Source organism: Artemia sp. Qi Xiang Cuo, chromosome 5 (assembly GCF_049724085.1).
Source record: "Artemia sp. Qi Xiang Cuo chromosome 5, ASM4972408v1, whole genome shotgun sequence".
NCBI lineage: Eukaryota > Metazoa > Arthropoda > Branchiopoda > Anostraca > Artemiidae > Artemia > Artemia sp. Qi Xiang Cuo.
In genome coordinates, this window is record NC_142798.1 from 61451618 (window position 1) to 61478502 (window position 26885).

General features: G+C 36.2%; 1 protein-coding gene across 1 annotated transcript in view; it reads right to left on the reverse strand.

Annotated features, from left to right (window-relative positions):
• Positions 1–4675: 4675 nt before the first annotated feature.
• The window catches only part of LOC148952345 (uncharacterized), a 137444-nt gene continuing 115234 nt past the window's right edge, over positions 4676–26885 (reverse strand). Inside the window, exon 6 of the mRNA XM_089088939.1 lies at positions 4676–4843. Within this exon, the coding sequence (XP_088945065.1) occupies positions 4721–4843 (123 nt within the window). The 3' untranslated portion in view covers positions 4676–4720. The remainder of the gene's footprint in view (positions 4844–26885) is intronic.

Below are 26885 nucleotides of genomic sequence, written 5' to 3' on the forward strand. Positions count from 1 at the left end.
GGCCAGCCATGGCAAAAAACCAAACAAAGAGAAAAATCTCAGTGAAAAAAAACAACAAATGAGACTGCGGCCAATGGAGAGAAAACAAACGACAAATGCAAAACAACGCGGATATTTCGCCTGTATCCAAACAAAGCGTCTTCAGCACGAGAGAAACGGAAGAGGAACAAGATAAAAAAACAAAAAACAAGCTAAAACTAAAAAACCAATATAACCACCACCAAATATATATATATATATATATATATATATATATATATATATATATATATATATATATATATATATATATATATATATATATATATATATATATATATATAATATATATATATATATATATATATATATATATATATATATATATATATATATATATATATATATAAATAAATATATATATATATATATATATATATATATATATATATATATATATATATATATATATATATATATATATATATATATATATATATATATATATATATATATATATATATATAATTAACGCAAACTGATCCACTTAGGGAAAAGATGCTATTATACAGAAAAAAGATGCTCTATAATAGCATCTTTTCCCCACGTGGATCAGTTTGCGCCAATTGTATATTTTTTTTTTTTTTTTTTTTTTTTTGGTGGTGGTTTTTTTTGTTTTTTAGTTTTTGCTTTTTTTTTTTTTTTTTTTTTTATCTTGTTCCTCTTCTGTTTCTCTCGTGCTGAAGACGCCTTGTTTGGATACAGGCGAAATATCCGCGTTGTTTTGCATTTGTCGTTTCTTTTCCCTCCACTGGCCGCAGTCTCGTTTGTTTTTGTTTTTTTTTTCACTGAGATTTGTCTCTTTGTTTGGTTTTTTGACATTTTACATGGCCGGTATAAAATCAAGATGTGTTATCTGTGCAGACAGGATGATTTTTGAGCATCTTTACTCCTTCTGTAAACTATTCTAAGGCGTAGGATATTGCATCAGGCCAAGTCTACACCTGTTATAATCTACGAAAACAACAAATCTTTATGTAATTTTGGTTTGAATTTGATTTTCATTTAAAATTAAATGCATAATAATTACATATATTATTAATTAAATAAAGCGATCCCTCTGCCAGGAATCCTTGTTGTTTAAAATTTACTGTATTTTGTTTCATTTTGAATGCAATTTAATTGCTCTTTTTATCCAGGAATCCTTGTTGTTTAAAGTTTACTGTATTTTGTTTCATTTTGAATTCAGTTTAATTGCTCTTCTAATTTGAGTTTTTCACTAAAGGTGTTTATAAATAAACTTATTCCTACAAAAATAAATATCCTGAATTATATTCCCTGTCCCCCAGTCACCAATGCTGTTTTGGCGTCTGCCCCCCCCCTGGAAAATTTTCTGTCGGTGCCCTTGCTAAATAAGTGTATTCTTTCCTGTCAATGTTTTATCAAACGTCCTTACGTTTTTCTTTAATTGATCCTTCTTCTTTTTTAAATGTCTAGTCTTTTCTTAGTTTCACTAAAGGCTAATGCTGAGAGGGAAACAAAATTCTACATATTTGTCAGCTTTTTACCTTTTTTGCGATTTTTTTTAAAATCAGGTGAGAGCTTGAAACTTTGCTATTCAAATTTTGCAGAGTCAAGTTAAGGACCTCCTTCTAAACCCGTTTGCATTCATCAAAAGATAACCACCCCATTTTTGCACAGTAAAATCTCTTTTGCATAGCTAATTTTCGGTTTTCATTCCGTCCAGCCTTAATTGTAGCTGGCCATGAGTTCCACACCTCTCATGTGGATCTATCTATGGTGGAAAGAGGGGATAATCTGTAACCACGACAAGTCCTATCTGGTTCCATGTCCTGGGAAGGTACTTAGAGACTGTAGATTGGTCTGGATCGTGGCTGGGAATGTAATGTGCTCACGGAAACGAGTGATTTTCCGACAAGCGTGCCGCTGTAGCTTACACAAAAAGGACAAGATACTTATATCTTAGATTAATTAGTTTCAGGTCTATCCATTCACAGAATTAGAACTTTTTTTTTTCTTGGATAAGGGTCTTGTTTAAAATTGCTTAAAAATAGAAAAATTTTCCTTTTTTTAAAAAGTTTTACCGATTTTCAGCGTATTTTTGATCTAAAAGACCATGTGCACCAAACTTTAAAATTGTATTCGGTAGATAGATAGATAGCAAAATTTTCGTCTTTTGTTGATGTATCGAACCGCGCGATAGCAGAAAAATAACATGAAAAATTGTACTGAAATATATTACTTAAGCGGTTCAGAATCAGTGGCTTTAATGGTCCAGGCTTCGCTTCCATACAACACTACTGAGCACGTATACAACAATAGTTTTTTTTTTCATAAAAATAATATTCTGCAGTTTTCTGGTTGATTTTCATAATTTTCTTTTGTATTTTTCAAAAAACTTTAAAATATTCCCGTTAAAGAAATTCCCCAGTTTTAATGCTTGTGCTAAAAATGTGTGGCAAGAAAGTGTCAGCCTTTTAGCCGTGTTCCATCAAATGGTTTTCCAATTTACGTCAATTTTCTGTGCAATTTTCTATTTTTCTTGGTTCTACTTATACTTTAAGAAACATTACATATTCTATTTGACCTGCTTAAGGAGTCCGAAATTCTGCTAATTCTTTTTTCGTACAATTTTACCAACAAAAGTATAGCAAGTGTGATGTCCCAGAATAGTGTATCATTGTTTTCCCATGTTTTACATGAGAGCCTCGACAAGTTTGCGCAAAAGCCGGACTTACTGCGCTCCGAAAAGCGTAAAAATAAATAGTAGCCTACTATAGGTAGTACAGTTTTCATACTGACTCATGTTAAGCTATCGGTTTTACGAAATCTTAACTAGATTCCCAAGACAGTCGACTTTTCTGTCTGTAAGCTATTTCAAAAATGCGTTCTAGAAGACGCTATAAGCAAAATACTGGGAAACTTTGACTACCCTATTTTCTTCAGATATTAGGTTATTTGTATTAGGTTTACCCTATTTTCTTCAGATATTAGGTTATTTATATATTAGGTTTATTGTATATTTTTGCCAAATTGTAAAGTGCAAAGAGCAAATAATGGGCAAAAAGAGTGCAAATCTGGTCCGTGGAGTGAAAGAGTGCAATGAAAAAAAGGAGTGCATTTTACACGAAAAGTGTGCAGGTTGGCAACCCTGCGTGAAACCATTTGACATGATGTAATAAGGGCAAGAATAGAGTGGATGAGCCTTTCCTGGTTTCCTGGATGAAATTCACAATGCACAAAGTGGAGGGGGGGGGCGTTGTTTTTGTGTCAAGAAGCTAAAATCAGAGCCTTTCATGGGAATGTATATTTTTGATGCTATTGATTTACCGACTTTTCCGAATTACGCGGGCCTTTAATGTTAGTTTGTCTTTCCCGACCTTTTTTCCGAATTAAACAGATATTCCGTATTACATGAAGAAACGTAAAGGTTTTCTAAAGCGAACCAATAGTTTTCCCAATGTGTTAGGTTTTCTCCTTCGCGCGAGTTCCGCTTTAGGCAGGTTTCACTGTACATGAATAACACTTTATAAAGACAATTAGCAGTAAGTTCATCGCAGATGATTTCTGGCTCTTCATTCTCGGTGCGAACAAACAGCTCCTCCCACATACTCTTTCATTAGCGCGTACAAACAGCTCCTCTCATTTGATCTGCCACCAGCGGTCCAATTACCCTGGAACACGTATTTTGGCAGAAACTCTCTCAAAATCCCTTTGAAACCAACTCGATACTTCACAACTTATTTGTAATTTCTAAAAACATCTAATGATAAGATTACTCAAATAATAGTTAATTTTCATGAGCGTAGTGGAATAAATTAATTTAAAATTATATCCATTAAAATGTAGCGTTACAACGTTGAAGCCAATTTTTGTGTACAAAAGGGATTTGAGTTGTCTACCCGTGACAAGATCTAATGTCGCTTATGTTTTTACGTTTTCCGGAGCACTCACACCTCCGTCCGGGTTTTTATAATGGGTGAGATAGGGGACGATTATAGTGTGTAAGATTTACATACTGTGATGAATGATGGAGATCGCTGTATCGATGGCGAAAGAATGAAAAGACTATGGACCGGAAACTAATGGTTCTTCCACACTAGGCCTTAGAAACCTTCAAAAGAGCATTACTCAATACTTTATGTTATCTTGATCAATCTGACGGAGCAAATTTTGTCCAAACTCTAGTTACGGAGTAAACTCTAGTTCTACTTAAAATTTTACGTTATGTCAGTTTATGTCACGGGACTAGAAATTCAATAATCAATAGGCACGACAAAGTTGAATTTCTGATAAGCAGCTAAGGAATTTTAAAATAATTAGTAAGTTTTTCGTAGAAATTTGTTCAATTGATTAGAGCTTGAATCTTTCTCCATTCTGCATTTTAAATTCTTGAATACTTTACTTATGGCGATTGTCACGATTTTAGATGATGACTAATAGTATTATAAATTTTCACATTAACCTGGCGTGAACGGACTTAGTTAGGTGTTAAAGCTTATGTTTAAAGTAACATAACCGCTTATCATCGTAAAACTACGTACGTAGTGTGGAAGCCGATTAAAACAAGACATTACCCTGGTTATGTTCATTCCTCTGACTTTCTTTTGCTTAACCATTTATTCTTTTTCTTCTTCAAAATACTAAAAAAAAATTACTGTAAGCGAAACAAAAGCGAGTTAGTTGGTATTGTATTGATAACATTTATATTGACAAATATTCAGCATTTGGCTTCTAAGCAAACTTCGACATAGTATGGATTTCTGAGAGCTTCTTTAGTCATATCCTTCAACATGATGTACCTCGGTAGAATCGGAAAAACTTTGGATGTTTCGTAACTCTCCTGAAAAACAGAATTATATTGACAGAAAAAAAGTTTGTGGCAGTGTTTTTGAATGTTTGGAATAAAGAGTTAGAATTAATTTTCAAGAGACACAATATAATGAATGAATGAATGAATTTTATTAATAACCTGTCTTACAATAAACAGAAAAAGACAGAACACAAACTAGAAAAGAAAGAAAAAGCAAAAACTGGCAAGAAAAGCAAATACAAACAGAAAGAACTACATTATAACACAACTATTTGAGAAGGTGGGCCCACTCGTGATCCAGGAGCTCTAATTTTTTCACGTAATTCTGAATTACCTCCTCCACGGCACTCAGAGGCTCAACAATTCCATATTTCACAGCAATATGGCGGTTTCTAACAAAAGGCGGCACTTGAAGAAGATATCGGGCATACTTGAAAAATACCGACCTTATGTCTTTCTTGTTTCGTGCACTCAGGAGCTTCCAAAAAGGAGACAGGTACTAGACATGAAGCAAAGCTACTGCATTATAAAGACGAGCCAAATATTTACGGCTTGAATTGCGACGGCTAGTGACAACACCCGCATAGGCAATGCGCACTTTTTTAGAAAGATGTTCAATAAGCAAAGACTGGGTCTCTTGAAGATTATGACCAATTGGCAGGCCAATGTACATAATGTGACTAGACGGTGTTATGGTAATTCCACCAAGCCTGACTGTAGCATTATCTTCAGGGCAATTAAAAAACAAAACAGCAGACTTTTCTACATTAAAGTACAAACCAATATCAGCATAACTTTTTTCAAGACGCGAGAAATTATTTTCTAATGAAGAAAGCAATCGAGACAGATTTAAAAGATTATCTGCAAAACCCAGAAGTGACAAGTCAATATGCTTGCAAATACAGCTCGGAGAGACAACCTGTTGTGTATCATTAACACTGTTATTATACAAAGTAGGAGACGTTATAGCCCCTTGCTTAATTCCCTTATGTACGGAAATCTTCCCACTAAGCTCACCATCTTGCAAATGAACGCGAAACTTGAAGTCTCTTTACACAGCAAGTAGTGACCTAACAATAGAAGAATACAAGCCTTGCTTCCACACCTCAACCAAAATCTGAGCATGAATCCTTAAGTCAAAAGTTCTTCTAACATCAAACGGATCTAAGATCAAAATTTCTCGCGAGAGATGAGCACCAAGTAATATGTTAGCAAGAAGATAAAGTACACGGGTGTACCCGAGGCCTTTTCAAAAACCAACATGGTGTGGAGGCATCTCGCACTTATCATAAATCTCATCAAACAAAATAATCTCGAATAGTTTACAAAATACTGAAGATATCGTTACTGGCCGATACGAAGAAGGCTTTTCGGCTGGCTTCCCCTTCTTTAATATCGGGATAACCATACCCAGACTAAAGCGACTCGGGACTATCCCTTGTGTCAAAATCATCTGAAACAGGAGGGCAATTTGATGGTAAAGAACATAACCTCCTAAATAAATATGTAGAGCACAAATACTATCGCAGCCTTTTGAGTATACCTTTTTCAGCTTTTTAACGGCCTGGCAAATTGTGACCGGTGACACTGAGAAATCGTCAAAGGTGTCGGTAAGCATAGAAGTCAGCTCATTCTCGTAATTAGACTGCAGAACTGGATCAGGCGCTTTGAACTTGGACTCAAAGTAAGCACTCCACTGATTAGCAGAAATATTAGACGTAGGCTTGGCTTCTTCAAGCTTAGACCGAAGCGACCAAATAAGGTTCGGATTCTTACTGAGCTTTTGCGCAAAATTTTCTTTGAGGGTTGCACGGTGGGCATCTAACGCTTTATTGAGCTTTCGTTTAGTATGGATTCGAATCTCGTTCACTATTCCACTTCGTGGCTTCCCGCTATCATGCCAAACTTTCAGCCATAGCTTCGCTGACGCACAAGCCGCCGCTAGCTCCGGATTTCTAGACCACCCTTTCACCTGTCATCTATTACGGATACACTTCACAGGAACTGCTACACTCTCCGCGATCCTCAGAGCATGCGATATTTCTGCACAGTACATGTTTATCTGCAGACGTATTTCACTTTCACTGCAATACGAGTTTGCATTTCTCTGCAGCAGATGGAAGGGAACTTTTATTTTACTCAGGATATCCCCAGAAGTAGCCGCGAAGAGATCTTTCGGCACTTGTTTCCTGTCACTGTATACTCTCCATTGGGATTTGCACGGACCCGACAACTTTAGACAGTCCAGTGTTATTGACAATGACAAAGGCAAATGGTCAGAGTATGAACCATCAGCTGCAACTTTTACTTCGTCACTCACCGGGAAGTTCGTTAACACATGATCAAGATTTGAGACAGTGTTGGCAACACTGATAAATGTATAAGCTTTGTCCTTATCAACGACATTTGACTGATCAGGAAGGGAACCTATAACGATTTGAGTCCTTTCAGATTCGGTATTAAGTAGGTCACAGTTGAAGTCTCCTATTAGTAGAACTTTTGTATTCCCGGGAATTTGAGCCTTCACGAAACGGCTTAACTGAGTAAATGCACCCGTGAACTTGCTGTCCGAGAGGCTAGATCTTTAATTAGTAGGAAGACATGCGTTTATTATCATAGTGTCGCGAACTTTAACATCGAGGACGTGTTTACTTAATGCAAAAAGTTCAGCCTGAAGAGACTTTCTCACCAAAGTGGCTAAACCACCAGATGGCCGACCTCTGGATTTCACACTATGTGTCAGGTGTCAAGTATATAGTGACATATCCACCAGAAAAAAAACGGATAATCTTGTGACTAAAAAAGTTTTGTTCTTTTTACTGGCTTAGAATTCAATGTAGGAAAACCAATCAGGCCTCATAAAGGTGGGGTTATTTGGCATATTGTGAAAAAGGGAATAATGTGATTGGCTTACAAAAATAAGTCAGAGTCGTAAACAAATGAAAATAAAGCCCACCTTCTATAACAAGACTATAGGAAATTAGTTTCTCTTTTTATCTTTGTATTAACCCTATACCAGGGAATGGGCCGTTTGGCAGGAATCCGGTGAATCAAAAACTATTATGTTAAAACAGCTCAGAATGAGCTGCGTTTGTATACCGGGAAACCAGAAGCCATTATTACTTCTATATACTACATTTTATTGCATAGATAGCACCAAATCCATTTGGTGGAAAATCCTTGAAAAACAGATGAACTAATCCATTGATAAATTATCAGTTGGTTAATGCCTCAGATCTAAGGATGGTATACTGTTCTGGTTTGACATGTTCTTCAAAATAAGCTTCATTAGAACGGTCTCAAGCCTGGCAAAAGTTTTGGCAGATAGAGTTTTAGTATTGTGTCAGACCCAGCACAAGTCGTGGTGAACAAATCTTATGGCACTGTTACCAAATATTTGGCTTGACACGACACAGCCATAAATTCAAAATCGGGCTGATAGCAGCATTTTTTTTCTAGCGAAAATGCTACGAAGGTGCAATTTTTTTCTTTAGATAAACCCGATTTTAAAAATATGGTTATTAGATGAACTCGGCCCATAGCCATCTAAAAAATTGCACAAATAGCGCTGGTGAGCTCCATTTGGCAGGATTGATTCCTTGTATTACTTTGGATAAATTGCAAATGAGAAAACACTTTTCTTCTCATTGTTTTATAAAATACTAAGAACAACAATACTAACTCACGCAGCTGGAAACCACCAGGGAATTAATTTTTTCGTATGTTCATTTGCTATGAAAATAATATTAATTCCTGTTACTCAACTTTGCCACAACTTGTGAAAAGCCCTAGCTTTACAATCACATGTATCCCTTTTTAGACAGGCACATTTTAGCCCCAATAAACGAAAAATGGAAGAAAATCAGTCAGCAGATATTGAATATGCCCGAGCCACCAGTGGCGAAGCAGGGGGGGAGGGCATACGCTGTCTGCAGTCGCATTCCAAACCAAACAGTTAACGTATATGGTAAACACAATAGCTCCCATCATTGTCTCTTAACGGATAGCATTAGAAAATAATAATTTTCCGTACAAACAATCTGCACTTCTCCTACATTTCAAAAAGGAGCTTGACCATGAAACCCTCTGACAAAACCCTAACATAAGCACCTATTTTTTTAAATATGGTTTAAACCAGATTTCCTATTTTAATCCTTTAAATTCCTTGGGAAAGTTAATCAACCTCGTTGATATATCGTTGATTTTATTTTATTTCTTGTTTATTACTCTTTCCGGAGAAAAAGATGAAAACAATAAGAAAAACCCATTCCTGGGGAACCTAGTTTTCATGAATAGCGAAGAAGTATTTTAAAAGCTTCACAAGAAATTGAATTTCAGACTATTGTAAGTAATGTGAATCCCCTTGATCTTAATGAAATAACATGGCAAAGAAAGGCATAGTACTATGAAAATTGAATTAAGAAATTGTTTTAATTAAGAGTTAATTTTCAACGGTTTAAGAAGCAAATCTTGCGATTTCTATTTTTATATATTGCCCCAAAAAATCAATTTTACACTAGCCTGTAAGTGTGAAATACCTCAGTATTGATAAATAATGGTGATCGATGGTGATGCATAAGCCCCTTCTATGTTTTGTTGACCTCGGGACGATTTTCATAATAGGTCAAAAACCCGTTTTGCCTTTACTTGTAATATCCACCCGAATACAGAAAATTATGAAATCCAAGAAAGTATCCAGGATTTCTGTTTAGGAGGGGGGAGGTATTTTTGTTCGAGAGGGGAGGGTACCAAGAATTTAACAACGCAACAAAATGTTTTTCATGAATTTTTGGTATTTTGTACGAATCAACAAAAATTTGGGGGGGGGGGGGGGTTAAGACCGGGTAATAGTAGTAATCAAGGTTATACTTTGGGTAGATTATGTTCCATCCTGTGTTATTTGTCCCACTTTACATTCCATGGCACCTTTCCATGGCAGATTACCAGATTGATTATTTGGCAGTGTATAATGTGGTCAAACATGTTTTGAGAGTTTGGTCGTAATAATATAATGTCCTCAAACGGTTTTTTTTCTGTTTTTGTTGTCAATTGCACAATGAATGTACGTCATGAGTTCCCGTGTACATTCTTAAAAAACTGATATGATATAAAGTAGTCAAACATGTTTTGGGGGTATGCACGAAATTATATAACTCAACCGAACTGGTTTTTTGAGGTAACATCCGTTTTTTATGAGCCAATCAGAGAGCGGAGTTTACTCCATATACGATAACTTGATTGGTGAAGGGGATTTGAATAAAAGGAATAGTTTTCTTTACAGTTCATATTAGTAAGAGAATTGAGTTCAAAGAGAATAGTTTATTTGCGAGGATATTAGTAGAGAAAAATGAGTGGTGCATTTACATTATTGGAGATTAATGATGGAGCTGACAACAGCAGCAACGATATACGAGTACCCAATGTGGCTGTGGAAATAACCACTGGTTGTAGACGATGCCTTGAATGGGACACTATGTATGCCAGATACGTTAAGCATTCATTAAGCAAATTTAAGCAGGAGGAGCAGCTATGTTTTGCTGGAAAAGTGAATATTCTCCATATAAATAAACTTCGGTCAGCATTAGATGTCCTATCAAAATATATTGATGAGAACAAAATGCATCAGTGATTATTATTATTATTGTAATTATGTTCAATAAAAATGTTTCTAAATCAATGATATTTTTTTCTTTCTATAGTAGACTAGCATATATTTTTTAGAGTAGAAAAAAAAAAATTCTGGTTAGTCTGAAGTTGGTTGTGAGAGAGTTAGGACTCTAAAAAATGGATAGATTCAAGAAAGAGCGAATCATGAGGAATCTAGTTCTTATGGAAAAACGTTTGATTCTAGATAACGATTTTCTAGAGCTGTCTATTCAAATGAAGATATTTTCTCGGGGAAAGCTTGTCGATATAATGAAAAATGATTCTCCGTCATTAGACTATTATATGAAGCTTCTACGTCGCGGTCAAAATGCACTTACGCAATTTATTGATATATTGATCACAACACGGCAAAATGATATTGTGGATATGCTTTTAAACATTAGTTTTGAAATTTAAGACTTTTTTTCTCATGAGAAAGATGGTGATCAAGAATGATTTAATCCTCTCTCTCTATCTCAGACATTTTTTTATGTTACTAGCTAAGTTTCATTATGGTAGTGAGAGCGTCAACACATAACAAAATTTTCCATACACGTCCGTTATGTATGTACACACTGGGCAGCTGGTCGTTATGCGAGATTTGCACAATGATTGATGAGTATGATGAAAAATGTAGATTGTGCAACCCGTGTAAATTGCTTAGAGGATATGATGTAAACATTAAAGGTTGTAATTACTGTCTTGAAGAGGTGTGTGACGCTCATTCTAGAGGTCATCTATGCTCCAATTGCCATTATGATAAATGTAATCAGTGGGAGAATACACATCCCAGTCTGATTGGAAAGAATCCTAACCGTGATTTTAGTTTATTGCTACGAGATTGGTATCGTCGTGGTTTTAGATTGTTCTGGGAGGAAGAGCCGGGTCAACGATTAAACTGCTGGAACAACAGAATAATATAGTTTCTACGTCATTTTTGTGAATAGACATGATATTTTTATTATAAGCACACTGATTTTTATTCGGCTTTTATTTAGTGTGATTAGACAGTTGAGGACACTTTAGATGAAATTGGTTCGATTACGTAAAGTAAAACTTGTGTATCGTCTATACTTAATGCGGATAGTGTCACTGACTGCACAAATATATCTAGAAAGAGCGCAATCAAACTCCATTGTAGGGAGTGTGATTTTAGCTAAATAGCACAACAGCATCACTGCACGGTGAATTCAGATGATTTGCCCACGCTAGTCTTTATCAAAAATTATCTAGCATTGGATGGAATCTAAAGAGCAATACAGTCGTTTTATCATGTATATAGTTTTTTTTTTATTAATAAACAATTTCACATACATCTTTAGAAAATTTTATTCTTAGGGCACTAAAATCAATATTAAATACACTTGTAAGTATATTCTCCACTAGAAAGTCGTTCAATTGAGGTAAGTCAACGTAGATGTCGAGAAACTGCTTGTAGGTGTAGCCACGACATCTGAACATGAACAAGAGTAGTGCATGAAAGCCACATGTCTTAGTCGTTAAATCCTGTACTCTTCTTTGATTTTGAATAATGGTTTTCCCCCTGCTTTCAATAAAGTTGCTGATGTATGGAGCGTAGAATTTGTACGATAGGCCAAGAGGATCAAAAAATTCAATATTCTTCGCTTTTTGAAAGATACATAGCCAATGACCGGTCTTCAAAGTCGATGGACTGCTATTAACAATGACTAGGGTATTTTTAATATTTGGAATTTTTCAGAGCAGTTGAATAGCATGTAATAGGACCTCAGTTGGCACGTGCTTAAATTCATATTAACTACGTTGATTATTTGGTTCGTTTTCATGGGGCGAGTTCTAATAGAGCCCTGTCGTTGGGGGATATTTCCCCATGGGTTTCAAATTGACTCAGTGATATTAGCGTGATACTCTCCGCCAGAGCATTTGCAAATGTACACTCTGAACGTACATTCCCATTTCATACTATACTCATATCATGTGTGCCTGACAAATCCAAAACAATAGCCCCATGATTTTTTGAAAACATTGAATAGGTTATTCCATTTTCTAAATGTTGATAGTCATGATATAGGGATTGCATGGTCAACTCGTACAGAGTTCTATAGGATTTCTTGTCAAATGATAGAGTGTACAGTGGAATACCATTTACTTTGCACAGAAGGCTAGATAGACCAAAAAATTAAAATCATGGGGGGATTCAGTCCAGGATCCAACGACACAGCCACTCTTAACAAAGGCCAAAGCCAATTTTGATGGGATTTCTCCATTGATAAATGAGGAATCGCTATAGCTACGAGAGCCGGTGGCAATGTGACGTTGATTGGTGATTGTATGGGGGAAAAGAAGTTTAATGTTGTTACCATTGTCTCATAGCTTTTCCACTGCCAATGCAACAGAGCTCATAACCTGTCGTTTTCGGACGTGGAGAATTTCCGATGTGATAATGACATTTGCATCAGGTGCTGCAGGAAGTGTTTTTCTCAAAATGAAATTCGATGGTGCCATCTGTAACTTTATGTCAATCTTGACATTGGGGGGTAGCCATTGGGATATATTGAATATCTCATGATTTAATTTTCCAACTAGATGATAATCCTGGGTCACTGCAGTAGACAACTCACCGTCAGTATCAACACCTGGTCGATATTCATAGCCCAATGATTGTCCTCTCAACTCCTTGTATGCCTTTGGCGTCATCATCATAAATTGTATGTAGCTTGCATAGTTTGATAAATTATTGCTAGTGCTCACCAAAGTACCATTAATAAATACATTAATTTGTTTGAATAGGTTGTGTAGAATACAGTTTTCATAGGAGAGACCATCGCCGGCATTTGGAGTTGTATTATCTGACTTTTTCTTCACCGCAACATTTAAATCAATAAATGTTGATGACAAATCAATGAAATAGTCTTCATTAGAAAATATTTGAATGTGTACATTTTCCGAGAGGGGTTGTTGGGGTTGAAATTGTTCATAGTAACCATACTTGCCACTGACATCAACATTTTCAGCATTGAATAGATTCAATGAGGAACTGATTGATGGATGTGACTCCTTGTGGGGGAGATGTCATCTTAAGAGAAGAAATCTTTCTTTGATCTAACAATCATTTTCTTTTTCTTTTTGTGCTTATTGATCTTCCTTGTTCTGTTCCTCAAAGTTTTTGTTGATATCCTTTGCTTCCTGCCTTGGTGAAGACTGATGAGTGAATGACGCAGACGCATCCTTTTCAATCCCTCCCCATTTTGTCAAGATTTTAGTTGATCAACAACTGCTCTTGCTGAAGGTCTAATATTTTCCTTAACACTCTACTTGAAATTCATGCCCCACCCCTAGTCCTGTAGTGTGGAAGCATCAAAATGTGATGCAGCAGGTACAAGATATTTTCTGGCAAGGGGTAGTGCAGAACGAAATAGCCTAGAAAACCAGCTACCAAGACCATAGCCAGACATTGTAGTACGCCCGTTATAGTAGTCCAATCCATTGCCTATTTGACGTGGACTCAAAGCACCAACATAACAATCGATATCGGGATAGACAAACCGAATTCTTCAATTGTTTATTTTAGGTTATTTTGCTGTCGTTGAAAATGGGTAAAAAATGACATGTAATCGCTGGTAAGCCTTTTGTTATTGCTAGAGGATCGCCCAATTCACTTCTAAGTGTTAACTGACAGAGTTCCAAATATTAATCGTTTACGTGAACGATCTGAATTCAATTGATATTAAAGGAGTGACTATTTTCGAGATAAGTTATCTCCTTTGGGACTCACATGAGGTGGGCAATTTAATTCAAGAATATTAACGTTTCAACGAAGGACGTGTAAAGGAATATGCTGGAGTCTGAGGCGAAACCCGGTGAATAATCAGCAAAAATAACTTGATCCATCCCGTAAACGGTGCCAGCATTTTTCCCATTGATCATATTCTGTTTAAAGCCAAGAACATTTCTCATATTATCACTGACAATAATTATTTCAGTGTCAACAGGTGAGCTAATGTAAATCCTATCATGAACCAATGAATAATTAAAATAGAATGTACCATTCCTACGATACGAGATTTTTCTATTGATTGTACGCCACAAATCTGTCATATTATCATATTCAATTTATTTCAATTTGATATGTGTATAGTCCCTAAATTTAAGTGTTTCAACAAATTCATAATTGACAGAGATTAAAAGGTTTAAAGCCCAATAGAATATTATAAACTTTATACCATACACACTATACTGTTTCAGGATTTAATAGGTATTTTGGAGAATACAGTCAACAAGATTCACTTCATATACACTGTTAAACTTGATGGCGGGGGAAAGTTTTGTCCAAAAATCACTTGTCGTATTCAAGTCATTGTAGAGAGGATCGGAAACGTTGGACATGAAAGTTACATAGAAATCATTGGGCATTGTCAATATCTTCAACACCGATCCAAGAATCAAAATCAGAATTATATCCTAGCCACCGAACAAGTAACTTTTTCTTACCTCTGTGAGTTCGTGTCTTTGATATCTTTCCATTTTGATAGATTTCACTAGCAGTTTTAACTTTTTGCAGTTAATAGTCATAAAAGCCACCGAGAATTTCTTCATCTTTGGTATCAATCAGTCGATAAGTTATTGGTTTAGTGTCTATGATTTTTGACACTATAAAAATTTCAGTTGACCACAAGTAATTCCCCTATTCAAAAACATTAGTTCTATTGACTCTAAGAGTATTACCAACATTGAATTTATTTTTGATCTTGACAATTGTGTCATTGAAATATTGTTTAAGAAAGGTGTCAATTGTATCATGATCAGAATGATGAACTTCCATTGGCGTAGAGATGGACAATGATCGATAAGGTCGTTGATTATGAATCAACATGATTTTATCTAGATCATGAATAAAAGCTGATGTATTTTTCAATGTACAATATCTTGAAATTAAAAGTCGAATAGTTCTTATCAATCGTTTGGCCAATGCAGTCTTTATAGGACTGTGACTATGATAGAGCAGTGTACTGTATTTCTCTAGTACTTTTGCAACATGGGGATTAACAAATTCACTACCGCGATCCGTTTGAATTTCTTTATATGAATCGTGTTCGAGAATACTTTCAATGGCCTGAGCAACTTCAACACCTCTCTTTGATCGCAATGGAATTGCATATACATAGCGACTAAAAGCACTGATTGCAAGTAGAATGTACTTGTACGGTGTATTGTGACGTCGTTGAACCTCAGCTAGAGTCAGGAGATCTGCTTTCATTATGTGCACTGTGAAAAAGGCTTTAGTTTTTCGATATTTATTGGCACAAAGTCTATGATTTCTATGCAGAGTGTAACTTGATTCATTTTGTAGATAGTCTTGTACACATTTAGTATGAACACCAGTGATTTTGGAAAGAGTAGTCGGTGAACATAAATTCCCCACCTCAACAATATTTTTATAAACACCTTTCAGGACTGCTTCCATTTTGAACATTAAAACGCTGTGTAATTTCCGCTACCCTTTTATATACTGGTTATTTGTGGTGGTGGTGAGGTTGGTAATGGTGACTTGATACGTCTTCGCTTTTGTCTAGCTATCAGTGGTGTGCTAGTATTTTCCAAAATTGATTTAAATCTTCTTCTTCTTCATGTTCATATTTTAATGGTGTAAATGGTGTTTATGTTGTTGATGGTGCATGTTCATTTAATTTTTTTAGAATTGGTATATTGCCAATAAGACTGTTAGGGAAGTTTAATGTATTTATAAAATTGTATCGATGAGCGTCAAATGATAATAATCCTTTACGATTTGTAACCATATCATAGATTAAATCAAGTAGATTATAGCTCTTGCCCTGAATTATAATCCCTTCCCCATTGCTCTCAACTTGAATATGATCTTGACCACTTTCCAAGAGATAGGTTAGGAGTCATGTAATTTGTTAACAATATGAGTGGAGCATTAGATTTCCAATTTTCAATACAATTCAATCCAATTCCCCCCTGTTTAATTGTGTTCCAGCAGCAGACTCTTAAGGAGATGATTCATTTTTGGGATCAGCAGCAGCAGCAGCAGCAGTGGACTTCGACCAATACGACTTGTGTTTTTCCACTCGGCGAAGTGCATCTTGAAGTAAAAGCAGTTTTTCATCATCCTCAATATTTTCATTGTCAAGGAATTTACTCAGATTGTTCTCAAAGTGTTCCACGGGCGAGAGAGCGAGTTCTATTGGAGTCAATTTATAGGGTTCTGCCATTCTCACTATAAAAAACTGTTAACAAGTCCTGTAATTATTTTCAGTAAAAGTTTGAAAAAGAAACCGCCCTCCTGAATAAGTCGTTTACTTTTAAAATTCTATACTTTCTTTTTATAGGCAAATTTACTTACAATGGAAAGATGTTGCTTTGCCTGTTGCTTAACTACTTCTGGCAGTTGAACATTACCCTCGGTCAAATTTAAACAAAGTTCAGATATTAGATTAATGGAATCGTTGTCAATACCGTGTTTGAGTATTGCTTTCCTAAGTGGAGGTTTTGAAGCGCTTAGAACTGAAAACAAATGTCTATTTCCATGTAGTTTCTTCAGTGTCATGATAGCGACTAATAGGTCTTTTTAGTGTTCACAGGGAGATATACTGTAATTTCATTGTCGAAAATATCTGTGACTACACGCAGATCCTCGGGTGTATTTTGATTAAGATCCAATAGGATATAACCGTGGGGTCTATTAGTTGCCTGATTGTATGCTGAGAGCAGAAATTTGGGGGCACCTGGATATAATTGTTAATTGCGGGTTATTAGCGAGCTAGAATCACGAAGAACTCTCTAGATGATATAGTAGGTGCAGTTCAATGCAAGTGTTCGCATACATTTGCTCTGATGAAAGAGATTGTGTAGAACCAGAGTAACTGAAATCTCTTCATGATGAGAGCGAACAGTGAACAATTGCAGCATTTCCTGGGACCATTGTTCAACACATTCAGCCATATCGTCAATGATCAGCCAAGAGTTTGGTTCAATAATGCTGAAAACATCAAGTCCCTGTATGAATTGTATCTGCACCAACCCCATGGTGGTGGCAGCAATTTCTTTTATTTTATCGTATATCTCCTGCCAAATACTGTAACAATAGTATATTTTTTTCATCTTTACCGCAAACATTTTATCGCAATTCTTAATTATTTTAGTTAAGAGTGTGGTTTTACCCAACATTGAGGGCCCACACAGAAACTATCTGAATGGCGTTTTTAATTGATACATGTTCCTTTCAACAGATCACTTGGATAACTAACTGTAGACCATGATTGTCTAATGACTAAATAATTTCCCTACTACTACTACTACTACTCTGTTCAAGAAGAAGAAGAAGACGAATAAAGAATCATATTTTCTTTTATTATATACATAGAAAAAAAGTAACAATACATTGAAAAAAAAAGCACATTAAACATGAAAAAATACACTTTTTTTCTTAAATTTATTTATAATAAAAAAATACAACATTTATATAGGCACACTGAGAAAAAAAAACACTTAAATAAATTCACTTTTTTTTTTTTATTTATAGATAAAAAAAATACAACATTAGATTAAAGCACTTGAAAAAAAATATCACTTTTTTTTTAATTAAACATTTACAAAAAAAAATCTGCTCTAATTAAAAAAAAAAGATAACTTTGATAGTGGCGGTGCACCCCCCACTGGCGGCCACCCCCCCCCCCCGGGCCGCGAGGCCCCCCCCCCCCAAAAAAAGCTGCGAGGCCCCCCCCCAAAGGTTTTAGGAAATAATTTACAGGACTTTATTTAAACCGAGACTTTCCCTATGGGTAACACATTCGGCCCGGTCTGAACTTAAATAGTGACCAAGAGGGAGGGTGGTCACACCGTCTTGACAAACATAAACCTTGTCAGAGATGGTACTCATGGCAATTTTTTCTACATTTACAGTAAAGTTTCTGTATTTTAGAGAACGAATTGCCAGCAATTTGGCTCGTGGAATTGTATTTTGAACAATACAATTACTATAAATGTCCATGTCAAAATTCTTATCCACATAGCGCGTGGGCACTCCTTTGCAACATTTCTTGATTTCCTCGTCATAAGTTTGTATAAAGTACACCTTCGGACTTACAAACATACCACGGGAAATCATGTCGCTTCCCGTTTCAGATTTAAAAAATAAAAACTGATTTGGTGCCCGACGTTTCACTAGCTCTGGGTAAAGACTACTCCAATTGAGGTAGTCCATCCGTGAGCTGATAATTTCACCGTGCGCCAAATCATCAATTATATTTGGGGTTTTTACTTTTAACAGTAGAGAATCCGTGTCCCCGTAGCAGACCTCTACTTGCCCCTTTTCCGGCCACTGTACCCTAGACACATTGTAGTAGAATTCCAACATGAGCTTTTTAGAGATCTCAAAGATCACACTTCCTGCAGCAATATTTTTATTCAAGACAATGCGTCTTTTTTTCCTATTCAATAGTACCATGTCCGGGCCAATGATTGTGAAGGAAGTGTAATTTGGATCGGCAATAATTCGAGCACATTGTTCGGGATCGGTCATGACGTCACAACGATTCCTATTGCGAACACTCTCACACATTTTGCCGAAAGCCGAATTCAAAATGAGGTTATAAATTTCTTGTTCTGCTTTCGTCTGCGCTGCAGAACGTTTGTTGACAAAAGTGTCAACAAACATTTTTAGATAGGGTTTTGGCTAAACTGGAGTGCTTTGTGAACCATTGTGACATTGAAACCGTTGTTGCACATCTATTTTAAAGCTATATGATATACAACTATATTTTTTTTGGGAGAAGGTCAGCAATTAGTTTTTGTTTTGAAGGTGTCAAATGCAATCCGTCCGCCTCGACTAAACGCCTATTGCGAGGGCTCAAAGAGTCCTTAGTCACAGGTCTATTGATGCATGGGAAAACAAAATCCTTTACTGAATCTTGAAGTTTGACTGGTATCTCTCCATCAATTTCAAAAAACCATCCAACCGGTCCATTCTCCTCAAAACTGTCAATGTTGGGGAAATGGGGAGCTTGAGGGTCATTGAGCCATTTATAGTCACCGCAAGGTAGCGCATAATGGGACATGGCCGAGGGGAAGAGAGAATTCATATCAAGGAAAACTGCATCCGATTTTGTCCCCGTCTTCTCTCCTGTTGGATCAGTTTCCAAGATACGATCCCCGTTAAAAACAAAACCACCCCTCATTGACTTTTCAATGAACAGGTGCTGATCAATGTCTGTGATTAGCCAAATTTTTTCCCCACTAATTTTTAGGATGAGGTCCATCACTAGATGAGGAGATGAAAAATAATAGCCCAAATCAAGATTAAATTACTCATAGATTTTGTCCGTATTTTTACACATAATGTCTAACAGAGTTAAGACGTCACTCGACAAATACAGCTTGCAGTAGTCAAACCCATTTTTACACCCTCCCTCTGCCCAAACTTTTTTAGCAAAACTGTATTCATCGGGGGTGCACCTACGATCGTGTAGACTGTCGTAAAACGATTCAATTGGAGGAATAGCTTCCTCGGTGAATCTCGACATGGAACAATAATAATCATAAGGATATATGCCCTTGACCGTCAACAAATCATATAAATCATTTGGAAATTGTTGCTTGAGAAGGGGGAAAGCATTGGAGCCGTCATCGTTTTTCTGCACATGTATTAATTCGCTCAATGATTTAGGGAAAAAATCGTAGGAATCTAAAAAGTGAATTTTATTCGTGGAATCAAAGCCGTGTTCAACAAATTTCCACATTGATTCCAAAACAAGCAACTTTTCCGCTGATTTAGGAATGATTTTGTAGGAAAAGCTGTCTATCACCCATGCATCATCATCCACTGTTCCGTTTCTTTGAAGATGCGCCAATTCTGGTAGCATATACTTCAGAACGTAGTTAGAGTTAAATATAAAAACCGGAAGAAAAAGTTGCTGTTTAATTTTTAAATTACATGAATTCTGAGCCTATCCCCAAAATTTACTTTTTCCCTTTGAATTGCGATCAATAACGCTATCATGATCCTGGACTGTATCTTTTTGGGCAAGAGCATCCCTAACAATCAAAAAAATTGTCCCCTTTTCTAATACCATCTTCTCTTTACCTGAAACTTTAAGTTGGGAGCTGATGTGACGCAAACGTGACTTTGCGTTGTTTACTGTTTTTATTAAAGATACCAATAACTTTTCCATGCTGCCTTCATCATCCATAGTAAAAAAAAACTCTTCCAATTGCATTTTATTGTTGGAATCACGACGGGCGTTTGCGTAGAAACACGCAACTAGTTTGTGTTCCTTGACTATATTTGGCCTTGATGGGTCTGATACCTCAACCAGTCTTGTTTCACAATCCAAACACACTTTATCAACTTGTAGCAGGGAATTTTGGAAATTTTTAAATTGTAAAGTGTCTTTGCCTTCTGCTAGCATTTCAATTCTTTGATTCCCATGGATTTTCCAATGGCTCATGTGATCTGAGAATGTTTGTTCATTTCGGAATGGGGAAAAGCACCTGGGGCAATGGAAACATTCCCCTTTCTTCACACAATGGGATAGAAGTCAACTTATTGCTGTAACGGGGAAAAAATTACCATACGAATTTATATCTTTGGGGGGCTCGTAAATAACCCATTCCCAATTTTTAACATTATCCACCATCGGTATTCTCACTGAATACAAAACCCTTTTTTTATTTGTTTTTTCCCCCATCTTCAAACTCAGTGTCATACTGGAGAACGACCACCCCCCCCCCAAGATTTTCATTTGCTTTCTCGAATATGCTTATTTCTTTCAAGGACACCGGACACTTCCCCTCTAAACAATCAAAATTTACTTTAGGGAAATTTTTTCCACCGTTCGTGCAAGTCCGTCGAGATTTTTTATTGTTGAATCTTCGTTTAATGTTTTATGGGCTCCTGCTAAAAACGCATATTTAAAGCATTGCAGCCCCGTTTCAAACTTGAAACCCTGAACCCCTCCTGTAGCCGACAAATCTGGGTGGCATTTTATTTTGTTACCCCCCGCCCCTCTTAATATAAAGTTTTTTTTAAATATACTGTGATTCAGATCCATATATTCAATGTATAAAATTGTGGACCCACTTCCCCTCTCATTAAACGTGTCCAAAGTCGAAATTAGTTTATTTACCCAGTTAAAAAAGTTGTCTTCAAATTCGTTTAGACCTGGGTAAAAAGTCTGGTTACCAGTTGAAAAATGAAAATAAAAAATATCCCCAGATGTTCCCTTTTGTAAATAAACTTCTTGATTCACTGATGCTTTAACCCCCCCTTGACCCCCCCAATTCTGAATCTAAATCTCAATTGTTCCTCGAGTTTTGTCGATGCTTCTATGGAGATAGTTCACGGGGCCAGTTAAAATAATGCCCCCGACAGTTGAGTTTTCCTTGGGAGGATTAAAATCTACTTTATATGTTTGCAGGAGACCTATAGCACACTCTAATACATAAAATTCACGTAGTTCCGGGGATGTGACACTATTTTCATGTCCTGCACCTAATTGTACAGGATCCAATTCACTAATAGTAAAGTTATCGTTAAAAGTGTCCCCGGAAAAATTAGGCCCAACAATTTGCATAAGACTGTCCATTTCTTCAGCTGTAAATTGAAAATCCAGGGGGATATCAAATAACGTACCTTCACTAACATCATCATCCGGCGAGAGGGGACAATTACACATGATACTTTGAAGTCCCGGACCAGGGAAGGCAGAAGTTTTCACAGCTTCCCCCTGAAACTAGAAAATGAATGGATTAAGTTTTTTTTCTTTGACGAAAGTTTTATCACAATTATAACACACTTTTCTTTTTTTTCTTTTTTTATCAAACAATTTTTATCTTAATTGGATTCTAATTTATCATTAGAAAATAATAATTTTCCGTACAAACAATCTGCACTTCTCCTACATTTCAAAAAGGAGCTTGACCATGAAACCCTCTGACAAAACCCTAACATAAGCACCTATTTTTTTAAATATGGTTTAAACCAGATTTCCTATTTTAATCCTTTAAATTTCTTGGGAAAGTTAATCAACCTCGTTGATACATCGTTGATTTTATTTTATTTCTTGTTTATTACTCTTTCCGGAGAAAAAGATGAAAACAATAAGAAAAACCCATTCCTGGGGAACCTAGTTTTCATGAATAGCGAAGAAGCATTTTAAAAGCTTCACAAGAAATTGAATTTCAGACTATTGTAAGTAATGTGAATCCCCTTGATCTTAATGAAATAACATGGCAAAGAAAGGCATAGTACTATGAAAATTGAATTAAGAAATTGTTTTAATTAAGAGTTAATTTTCAACGGTTTAAGAAGCAAATCTTGCGATTTCTATTTTTCTATATTGCCCCAAAAAATCAATTTTACACTAGCCTGTAAGTGTGAAATACCTCAGTATTGATATATAATGGTGATCGATGGTGATGCATAAGCCCCTTCTATGTTTTGTTGACCTCGGGACGATTTTCATAATAGGTCAAAAACCCGTTTTGCCTTTACTTGTAATATCCACCCGAATACAGAAAATTATGAAATCCAAGAAAGTATCCAGGATTTCTGTTTAGGAGGGGGGAGGTATTTTTGTTCGAGAGGGGAGGGTACCAAGAATTTAACAACGCAACAAAATGTTTTTCATGAATTTTTGGTATTTTGTACGAATCAACAAAAATTTGGGGGGGGGGGTTAAGACCGGGTAATAGTAGTAATCAAGGTTATACTTTGGGTAGATTATGTTCCATCCTGTGTTATTTGTCCCACTTTACATTCCATGGCACCTTTCCATGGCAGATTACCAGATTGATTATTTGGCAGTGTATAATGTGGTCAAACATGTTTTGAGAGTTTGGTCGTAATAATATAATGTCCTCAAACGGTTTTTTTTCTGTTTTTGTTGTCAATTGCACAATGAATGTACGTCATGAGATCACGTGTACATTCTTAAAAAAAAAACTCATATTATATAAAGTAGTCAAACATGTTTTGGGGGCATGCACGAAATTATATAACTCAACCGAACTGGTTTTTTAAGGTAACATCTGTTTTTTATGAGCCAATCAGAGAGCGGAGTTTACTCCATATACGATAACTTGATTGGTGAAGGGGATTTGAATAAAAGGAATAGTTTTCTTTACAATTCATATTAGTAAGATAATTGAATTCAAAGAGAATAGTTTATTTGCGAGGATATTAGTAGAGAAAAATGAGTGGTGCATTTACATTATTGGAGATAAGTGATGGAGCTGACAATAGCAGCAACGATATACGAGTACCCAATGTGGCTGTGGAAATAACCACTGGTTGTAGACGATGCCTTGAATGGGACACTATGTATGCCAGATACGTTAAGCATTCATTAAGAAAATTTAAGCAGGAGGAGCAGCTATGTTTTGCGGGAAAAGTGAATATTCTCCATATAAATAAACTTCGGTCAGCATTAGATGTCCTATCAAAATATATTGATGAGAACAAAATGCATCAGTGATTATTATTATTATTGTAATTATGTTCAATAAAAATGTTTCTAAATCAATGATATTTTTTTCTTTCTATAGTAGACTAGCATATATTTTTTAGAGTAGAAAAAAAAAATTCAGATTAGTCTGAAGTTGGTTGTGAGAGAGTTAGGACTCTACACAATGGATAAATTTGAGAAAGAACGACTCATAAGCAATCTAGTTCTTATGGGCAAGCGTTTGATTCTAGATGACGATTTTTTAGAGCTGTCCATTCAAAGGAAGATATTTTCTCAGGGAATGCTTGTGGATATAATGAAAACTGATTCTCCATTATTAGACTATTGTATGAAGCTTTTACGTCGTGGTCCAAATGCATTTACACAATTTATTGATATATTGATCACGACACGGCAAAATGGTATTGTGGATATGCTGTCCGGGCCAATGATTGTGAAGGAAGTGTAATTTGGATTGGCAATAATTCGAGCACATTGTTTAGGATCGGTCACAACGTCACAGCGATTCCTATTGCAAACACTCTCAAACTATTTGCCGAAAGCTGAATTCAAAATAAGTTTATAAATTTCTTTTTCGGCTTTCGTCTGCGCTGCAGAACGTTTAGTGACAAAAGTGTCAACAAACGTTTTCAGATAGGGTTTTTGACTAAACTGGAGTGCTCTGTGAACCTTTGTGACGTTGAAACCGTTGTTGAACATCCATTTTAAAGCTACATGATATACAACTATGTTTTTTTTGGTAGAAGATCAGCAATAAGTTTTTGTTTTGAAGGTGACCAATGCAATCCGTCCACCTCGACTAAACACCTATTGCGAGGACTCAAAGAGTCCCTAGTCACAGGTCTATTGATGCACGGAAAAACAAAATCCTTTACTGAATCATGAAGCTCGACTGGTTTCTCTCCATCAATTTAAAATAACCGTCCAACCGAACCATTCTCCTGAACACTGTCAAGGTTGGAGAATTGGGGAGCTTCAGGGTCATTGAGCCATTTATAGTCACCGCAAGGCCGCGCATAATGGGACATGGCCAAGGGTCAGAGAGAATTCACATCAAGGAAAACTGCTTACGATTTTGTCCCCGTCTTCTTCTCCTGTTGGATCAGTTTCCAAGATACAATCTCCGTTAAAAACAAAACCACCCCTCATTGACTTTTCAATGAACAGGTGCTGATCAATGTCTGTGATTAGCAAACTTTTTTCCCCACTAATTTTTAGGATGAGGTCCATCACCAGATGAGGAGATGAAAAATAATAGCCCAAATCAAGATTAAATTCCTCATAGATTTTGTCCGTATTTTTACACTAAATGTCTAACAGAGTTAACACGTCACTCGACAAATACAGCTTGCAGTAGTCAAACCCATTTTTACACTTTAAACTTTTTTAGCAAAACTGTATTCATCGGGGGTGCAACTACGATCGTGTAGACTGTCGTAAAACGATCCAATTGGAGGAATAGTTTCTTTGGCGAATCTCGACATGGAACAATAATATTCAACAGGATATATACTCTTGACGGTGAAAAACTCATATAAATCATTTGGAAAATGTTGCTTGCGATGAGGGAAAGCGCTGCAGCCGTGATCATTTTTCTGCTCCTGAATTAATTCGCTGAACGATTTAGGGAAAAAACCGTAGGAATCCAAAAAGTGAATTTTATTCGTGTACTCAACGTCGGCTTCAACAAATTTCCACAATAATTCCAAAACAAGCAACTTTTCCGATGATTTAGGTATGATTTTGTAGGAAAAGCTGTCTATCACCCATGCATCATCATCCACTGTTCCATTTCTTTGAAGATGCGCCAATGCTGGTAGCACATACTTCAGATCGTAGTTAGAGTTATGTATAGAAACCGGAAGAAAAAGTTGTTGTTTAATTTTTAAATTACATGAATTGTGAGCCCACCCCCCGAAAGTTACTTTTTCCCTTCGAATTGGGATCAATAAGGCGGTCGTGATCCTGGACCACGATTTTTGGGGCAAGAGCACCTCTAAAAACCCAGCAAATTGTCCCCTTTTCCAGTACCAGTTGCTCTTTATCTGACAATATAACTGGGTAACTGATCTGACGCAAACGTGAAATCGCGTCGGCTGCGGTTTTTATTAAACACACCAATAGCTTTTCCATGCTACCCTCCTCATCCATAGTAAAAAAAAAACTCTTCCAACTGCATTTTATTGTTGGATTCGCAACGGGCGTGCGCATAGAAACATGCGACGAGTTTATATTCTATGACATTATTTGACATTGATGTACCCGATATCTAAATCGATCTTGATTCACAGCCTATAGACACTTTATCAGCTTGTAGAATAGAACTTTAGAACTTTTTAAATTGTAAAGTATCTTTGCCTTCTGCCGGCATTTCAATTCTTTGATTGCCATGAATTTTGCAATGCCCCATGTGATCCGAGAATGTTTGTTCATTTCGAAATGGGGAAAGGCACCTGGGGCAATAGAAACGTTCTCCTTTCTTCACACCTTGGGATAGGAGTCGACTTATTGCTGTAACGGGGAAAAAATGACCATACGAATTTACATCTTTGGGAGGCTCATAAATAACCCAAACCCAATTTTTAACATTTTCCACCATCGTTGTCCTCACTGAATACAAAACCCCTTTTTTATTTGGTTTTTTTCCCCATCTACAAATTCTGTGTCGTACCAGAGAACGACCCCCCCCCCCCCCAGATTTTACATTTGGTTCTAGCCTAAGCTTTATTTCTTTCAAGTACAACGGATACATTACTACTAAACAAAAAAAAATTACTTTAGGGAAATTTTTTACACCGTTGCGAGCAAGTCAGTCGAGATTTTTCATTGTTGAATCTTCGTTTAATGTTTTATGGGCTCCTGCTAAAAACGCATATTTAAAGCATTGCAGCCCCGTTTTAAGCTTGAAACCCTGAACCCCTCCTGTAGCCGACAAATCTGGGTGGCATTTTATTTTGTTA